Source organism: Clytia hemisphaerica, unplaced genomic scaffold, assembly GCF_902728285.1.
Source record: "Clytia hemisphaerica strain Z4C2 unplaced genomic scaffold, Clytia hemisphaerica genome assembly, whole genome shotgun sequence".
Taxonomy (NCBI): Eukaryota; Metazoa; Cnidaria; class Hydrozoa; order Leptothecata; family Clytiidae; genus Clytia; species Clytia hemisphaerica.
The window spans coordinates 863,608-871,535 of record NW_027104248.1 but is presented as its reverse complement, the minus strand read 5'-3'; the positions used below and the strand labels follow the sequence as shown (position 1 = coordinate 871,535).

The 7,928-nt window shown below is 36.5% G+C and overlaps 1 protein-coding gene across 1 annotated transcript in view; it reads left to right on the top strand.

Moving 5' to 3' along the window:
* The window catches only part of LOC136816488 (copper-transporting ATPase 1-like), a gene marked incomplete in the record, with an annotated part of 24,241 nt that extends 16,569 nt beyond the window's left edge, over positions 1-7,672 (top strand). The window contains 10 exon segments of the mRNA XM_067072824.1: positions 1,215-1,349; positions 1,634-1,822; positions 2,082-2,264; positions 2,904-3,048; positions 3,331-3,504; positions 4,106-4,248; positions 5,268-5,471; positions 5,846-6,066; positions 6,322-6,394; positions 7,035-7,672. Coding sequence (XP_066928925.1) covers positions 1,215-1,349; positions 1,634-1,822; positions 2,082-2,264; positions 2,904-3,048; positions 3,331-3,504; positions 4,106-4,248; positions 5,268-5,471; positions 5,846-6,066; positions 6,322-6,394; positions 7,035-7,322 — 1,755 coding nt within the window.
* Between the last annotated feature and the right edge of the window lie 256 nt (positions 7,673-7,928).

The window sequence follows — 7,928 nt, the reverse complement described above, 5'->3', positions numbered from 1 at the left end:
TCCCCACTTCTGTCCAGATTTTAACATATTTGAGCTCTTCATTATTCAATAAGTTATGTAGCAATATAGGCGAAAAAAAGATGATGTGCGCTTATTACCCCTGACAGTCAAAAAGTGCTAGCAACAATGCCACATCCTGGTTGAGTTATTGATTTTCATTGGCGCACTTTATGAGGTTTTACTAGCTAAGTTGTAAGCAAAATTGGTGAAAAAATAGGCAAAAGTTTTGAAGTTCAATATTATCCACACTTCTATGAGGTTTGTGAGCCTTTGAGCTCTCCAACTAGCTTAGGTAAGCAAAATAGACGAAAAATAGCAAAAAATAGCATTTTTACCCCTGAAACGTTGAAAATTGCAGTAATGACAACGTAACCTTAATTTTCTTAGCGATTCGATTAGTACAACGTTTTCTATGTTTTTGTTAAATTTTGGAATATTTTAAAGCGTGTTAATTTGTTAATGAGGGTGAAAAACAGCAAAAATAGGCAAAAATTGGATACTTTTTACCCGTTTTTCTCCTTGCGAGGCCCTGCAAAACATTTTTCGAAGTTTTTTTTTTACTACTTCTTTTAAGTATATTTACCAAGTTTCAAGACATTTCCATGGCTAAGATAAAAAGATATGAGCTGATGTTACTGACATAAAACGGCTTCTCAATAGTAATTCCTTACCCAAGCTCTTTTAAGACCCCCTAATTCAAAAGCCCCCTTAAAATGCTATTTATCTCTTCATTCCATAAATTGGATGTTGAGGAGCACGAAAATCATATAGAAAGTTACTACCCCTCTAGGTTGGCACTACCCGGCACTCAGGAGCTGGTCTAAAAACACATGGCTTGAAGCTGTAAGGAGATTCGCTGCCATTGAGAATAGGGAATACTACTACATAATTCAAAAATAGTTGGACAGTAGGGTCTTTTCTGATACTCATAACTCTTTCTGTGTTTATTTTCATGACTTCTTGTAAGCAAATTTTTTGTTCGTCTTGAAATTATCTTTCTTTTGATATATAATACTTGTATATTTGAACAACTTTTTTTCGGACATATTTTCCGGACATGTCCGGTTTTAAACTGTCCGAAAAAGTGGTCTCCCCTGTCCGGATTGATGGGGCTTTTTTTTTGGTAACTCAGTATACCCTAAAGAACATCTGTGCCAATTTTCAGCTTGATGGCAATTTTGTCCAGGTCTCAGGCTAATTTTACCTGACTATAGGCACCCATCCAACAATTGGCAGACCGTATTTCAGGAGTGTTTGTCCCCATCGTGATCGCAATGTCCTTAATGACGCTAATCACGTGGCTAATTATCGGCTTCGTCGATTTTGAACTCATAACACACAATTATAACGTAAGTGTTTTTTTTAGAGAAAGCTTCAATCCAACTTTAGGATGTTTTTCTTCTTTTGTGTCTCTAGAGTGCGTTCATTTCTTACAAATTTACTTTCATGGGATTAAATTTCGTGGTTTTCGCGGATTCGGGTGTAATCCACGAAATTAAGTCCCCGCGAAATCTTTAATCCCATCGAATCAATCAATTTATTCCATTGAAGTACTCTTCTTTTGTCGATATTTCGTTAAGATTGGGGGCTGTCGATGCAACTTTTATTGATTCTATTCACTTTATCTTACTAGACGGTAGACTACTCTCGTATAGAGATCACCATCCAGTTCGCGTTTCGTTGCGCCATTTCTGTTCTCTGCATCGCCTGCCCTTGTGCTCTGGGACTTGCAACGCCTACTGCTGTTATGGTGGGAACGGGCGTTGGGGCGCAAAATGGAATTCTCATCAAGGGCGGCGAGCCTCTTGAAATAACTCATAAGGTAATAAGGCTCACAAAGTGAAGTTTGTACGTAGTCCATGGTAACTCCGATTTATTGATTTGTAATATTTTGTTTTGGAATAAATTTTGAAGTAAAGAAAGCTCTATACATTTTGTATTGAGCACTTTGTCAGAATTTTCCACAAGTAGAATTAATTTTTTTGATTCCCTGTTTTGAATGAGTCGTGTATTGTAATCTTTATCATGATTTTAAATTGGGAAAGTGCTTTAATGGGTAAAATTCACTTTTGATCTCGCAGGTGAAAACAATTATCTTTGACAAGACAGGAACATTGACCCACGGCAAGCCAGTGGTGACAAAAGTACACTTATACGTCAAGAAAGAAGCGTGTGATATCAACCGGTTTCTTGCCTTGGTAGGAACTTCCGAATCGGGAAGTGAGCACCCAATTGGATTGGCAATAACCAATTATACAAAAGAGGTATTGTGGGTTTTCAGGTTCTGTTAATTGCATAAAATCCGTTATGGATAAATGCCCGAATTAGAAATTTTTCTTCTATTCATGATATTCATGACGTAATGCTTTTAACGGAAACACCCCAGTTTTTGCCAGTAGTGGCAAGTTTTGAACGACTTCTCTCTAGCTAAAATTTGCCACTACTGGCTAAAACCGGGTTGCTTCCGTAGAAAACATTACGTCATGAATATCATAAATTATAAACGGATACAATCAAGGAATAATGGAATGGTACTTGTTTAGAACGTTCGCCAGGAAGTAAATGTCTGTAGAGTAGAGGGGAAAACTTGTCATTTGTTTAAGTTCTAATCTTTACAGACGTATTCTTTACTTTACGCTATTACCCATAAAGCTTTTTTCACATGTACGTAAAATTTTACTTTAGACCTTACGGAAAATCGTTCGTAAGGCTGTCTTTTGGGAATTCCCCCGACATTATGTAGAGTTTTTGCAAACTCTACATAAGGCCTTAAAACACTACGTAAGCTTAGGGAAATTCCCCACCCTTCAAGGTCTTAAGTAAAATTTTATGTACATGTGAAAAAAGCATAAGTAAACCATTTGTGAAACTACGAAAAAAACTTTATATGTTTTTGTTTTAAGATGCTTGGAACAGACGAATCAGGAACATTGACAGACTTTGAAGCTGTCCCAGGTTTTGGATTAAAATGCACCGTCAGCAATATCGAACATATTTGTAAGAAAACAAACTCCTTTGATGAAAATGACGTCGTACATTATATCGAAGGTATAGACATAATTCCTTTCAAATTTTAAAATGTCAAATTTCGTTCCGAAACGAAACAGTTAAGAAAAAATGATCAAAACGGTTCCGCTCCACTATTTTCATCGGAACGAAACTGCTCCGTTTTCTTGCTCTGAAACGTTCCGAAACCAATATGAAAACTCTCGATCCGTAACGGAAACCACACCGGAGTGATACGGAACTGAACGTCGTCTGAACATGGTCTAAGATACGAAAAGTAAACCCTACAATTTTTTTTTCACTTTTTACTTCTTTCATATTTAGTTGCAGATATGAACCAAGCTACCAATAAAATTTTTACGGATGACAAATGCGCCATCTTGATTGGTAATCGCGAATGGATGAATCAAAATGGTATCGCTCTACCCAATCAAGTTGATCATTTGATGATGAGACAAGAAGAGAAAGGGCAAACAGCTGTTCTGGTAGCTGTCAATGGTTCGTTTGTCAATCTTTTTATTCAATCTTCCACTGTAAATATTTTAGGGCAAACGCGTGACCAAAATTTTCAATTTTTCTCAACCGGTATCACTATGTATGTGTGCCATGTATATATATAGTCTAGAAGTATAAAACCTTCAACTACTCAAAATGGAAACAATAAAGACAAAAACCCACAAAACAAAAAAGACAATACAAATACAACAAAAATCTAGAATGAACATTCACAGAAAATATATATATATATATATATCTTATATAATACACTAGATAGAGCTACTCTTTCCCAAGCAAAGGCAGGTGAAGCAAAAAAATGCGCCATCTTGGCTGAAAGTAGGTCACAGTAGGTCATAGTTCGGTACCGGCAGTTTGTTCGACCAAGCAAAAAAGCTTGAGTGGCGCGAAGCGACAAGGCGAAAGATAGGCTTTATCGATCGAATTGCCGGCACCGAATTATGGTCTACTTATCAAAGATTGCGGATGATTTTGATTCAAATAGGGATGGAGTAGCTCTATCTAGTGTTTTATATAAGATATCTGGGATGTGTGCACTGTTTCGCCGCTGATGCACTGATTAAACATCTTCCCTCTTTTCCAGGTCATTTGGTGGGTATGATTGCAGTTGCAGACACTGTGAAAAAAGAAGCGAGATTCGCCGTTCAAACCATCCTTCGAATGGGTGTCAATGTCGTACTGTTGACCGGAGATAATAGAAAGACTGCCATGGCTATTGCAGATCAGGTGCGAAACTTCTTTTCAAGAAACATTTTCATGCTTTTATATCAAGGGATAATCAGATGGATTGAGATCTTTGGCCTGTAGGTTTCCTCATGGGTCCTCTTTAGTAGAATAATTTCGTCAGAAATAAAAATAAGAAACACGACTACTATAGCGAGCACTTCACCGAAAACCGGGATTTTTTATCCCGTTTTTAAAAATAGAAGCCTTTCAAGTGCTTTAACGTAAATTCGATATTTTTGCTACTGCAGGAGCTTTCGAAAGTTTATGGTGACGTCAAAAAGTCGAATGCTTAGAGCCCGAAAACCTTAGCCTGTTAGACGAAAACCGCTTTTTTATCGCGATTTAACGTCTGTTTAAATTGTGTTTTTCCCGCCTTTATGCACTCCACACGGAATCGACGTCACCCTCCACCACAGTGCGATAACTTTCGACAAACGCTTCAAAGTGTAACTGACCATAAAACAAAGAAAAAGTTTGGTTTGTGGGAAGGTGCTGGCTACAAAACCTGGGCTTAAAATATTCGAAAAAGTCGCAAAGTAGAATAGACGTTGTTGCGTAGAGAAAAAGCCGTGACCTCAAGTATAGGCTACGGCTACTAGGATAACTCGCAACCTAACGTCAATCTGCTAAAGAGTTCATGCCTGAAATGCTGCAACTTTCGACGTTTGTATGAATCGATGGTGACAGATTGTCCTAGTCGTGTTTTTCGTCTTTGTTTTTGATGTTTTGTTAATTTTTAACGTTTTTGACTCTTATTACCACGACGTGAAACTAGTTTTTAGATTTCGAAGGGATTCTTCAGAAGCACTAGCATTTTAATTTTGAAAGGAGATACAGTGTGGGCTAAATTAATATGAATACTGAAGAATATGTATATATGTAAGAATATTGTACATGAAACTTTGAGTATGAAATTACCTTAAATCATTTTCTTTACTCAAAGTAGTACTGAAGAATATGTTGAAAGAATCGAATTAGGAATCGTTCAAGTGAAATCTGTTTTCCTATTCTTGTGACAGGTGGGAATTCAAGAAGTGATTGCAGAGGTGCTACCCTCCCATAAAGTGGCTGCAGTGAAAGCCTTACAAACTAAGAAACATAAAGTGGCCATGGTCGGAGATGGTATCAACGATTCACCGGCTCTCGCTCAAGCGGATATCGGGATCGCCATCGGGACAGGAACCGATGTAGCGGTGGAAGCTGCCGATGTCGTCCTCATCAAAGTGAGTGACGATTGTTTAAACGTGGCGCCGTACGATTTAAGAAAAAAGTAGAAGAAACAATTTAGTACTGTCAGCTTCATCTAAAGTAAGAAGTATGTAGTTTTTCAACAAATTAGCTGATGATTCGTAAAAGATGAAACTGACAGTACTAAATTGATTCTTGTCTACTTTTTCTTAAAATCGTATTATTTCGCCCTGGTTGTGTTATGCACTCTTGGTGAATTGATTTATACATACTTGTAAACGTGAAGCCAGAAGATTATGTCTCGTTGTCACGTATTTATCAAAACGTTTATCCGTCACTCGCCGGAATCGTAATGGTGAATCGTCGTGGTTCTTCTAAAAAGCACTATCTTTTTTCTGACTTGTTTTAGAACAATTTATTGGACGTTGTAGCAGCCATGGAGCTATCTCGAACCACAATGAGACGTATACGAATCAATTTTGTTTATGCTTTTCTATACAATATTATCGGTGTACCTATCGCCGCTGGTATTTTCTTTCCGGTTGGTGTGGTCTTGCAACCATGGATGGCGAGCGTCGCAATGGCCCTATCTTCTGTCTCTGTTGTCTTGTCTTCACTGTGGCTGAAAAGGTAACATTTTTTTTCCTTTCACATCACTTCCTTTTGTGTCTTGTGTATTCCTTTTGTTTTTAAAATCTTTTTATTTATTTCTTCCAAAATGTATATTGGGTTTTTGCTACAGATTATCATGGTTAGTCGCTAATTGTATTTTCTTTAGTGCATATAACTTCACTATATTTCAACCAATAAGACTGAGAAGAAGGCTTTTAGATAGATAAAATGTTTATTTTATTTTGACTTTTCTTCTTTGTTCTTCTTCTTCAGATGGAAATGCACCAAATACAAGATGTCGTCACCAACACCCAACGTCGTTTCTGTTGACGCTAAATCATTCGAGGTAAGACAGTTAATGTACAACTTTCCTATTCAGAGGTACCTACCTAGTATGAAAATCAAACAATATTGCTTTACCCATTCTTCCCAAAATAAACACTGAATCAAACAGTTTTAGCAAAATGAATGTAGATTTTCTTATCATTTTATAAAGGGTACGGAAACCATTTACAATAACCAAATAATCTATTACTAAACCAACATTCACAGACAATATTGATTACTCAAGATCCACACTTAATCTCTTACACGCGGCATAGACAATTTTTCAAATTACTAACTACCTTAAGGGAACTTATTTTGGCGGGAACTAATTTTGGCAAGCGGCGAAAATCTTAAAAAAATTTAATTTTGGCGGGAACTAATTTTGGTGAGTCAACGAAATTTTTAATTTTGGCGGGAACTAATTTTGGCGAATGACAGCGTAAATCTGTTCTGTTTTGCCTTATTTTGAGCAATTTTGATGAATTTTAGGGGTTATTTAGGCAAGGAAACAAAAAATTTAATTTTGGCGGGAACTTATTTTGGAGAGCAAAGAAGATATTTAATTTTGGCGGGAACTAATTTGCCAAAATTAGTTCCCGCCAAAATAAGTTTCCTAAAGGTAATTCATAACACTCGCACTATTTAATCACCACGTCTAGCCTGTTTGTTCTACTCACAACAGCTCCAGGAGAAAAGTCAGACTGTCAGGCTACCGGAGGAGCAGAGATGCGACCGAAGCATTCTCAACAATAACACGATGTTGTTGTAATAGTGATGACGTCACTGACAGAACTATGTTGCTAAGCAACGAAACTGACAAGACGGCGAATTTATTGACGGAACAGAATAACAATGAGTTGACGGTTTTAAATAAAGACACAACTGGAGAAGAATTGATAGAAATGACTGAACAACGGACAGAACCAAAAGACACTTTGTTATTATAACAATACTTTAAATAGATATATTTTTCTTCAAGGATTTCGGGAACTTCGATAAAGAGACAGGATTGGATGAAAAAGAATCGTTGTTAATGGATATAAAAAGTGGAAAAGTTACTGCCTTATGATCAAATATGTCCCTTGATACCATATATACAGACCAAAACTAACAGCAAAATTGAGACTATTAGACTTTTTAAACGATTTTTGAATGATTACACGTTTTTTTATGAGAACAAACTATATAAGAACATAAGGCTTCGATGGCCAAAATGTTAAGAGCAAGTTAAGAACATTTTAAGGCTTTGTAGACTCAAAAACACTCTATTTCCTAGGAAACTGTTCAAAAGTACTCACAAAATTGTCAAAATAAGAACATTTTTAGGTATAAAACATCCGTTATGTTAAGAACATCCGAAGGCTTCAAAAATTTTGAATTTTCTTTTTGAAAAAACGTGTATTACGAGTCAAAATGGAGTAAGATGGATGGAACAATGAATTTTGTTTTTGTCAGCTCTTTAGTCCTTATCTGTCAAGTCTGTATCTGTTTCTTGTGTTCTATACTATAGTTTTTGAATTTTTCTTTCAAGTAATATTTTGTAAAACACCCCT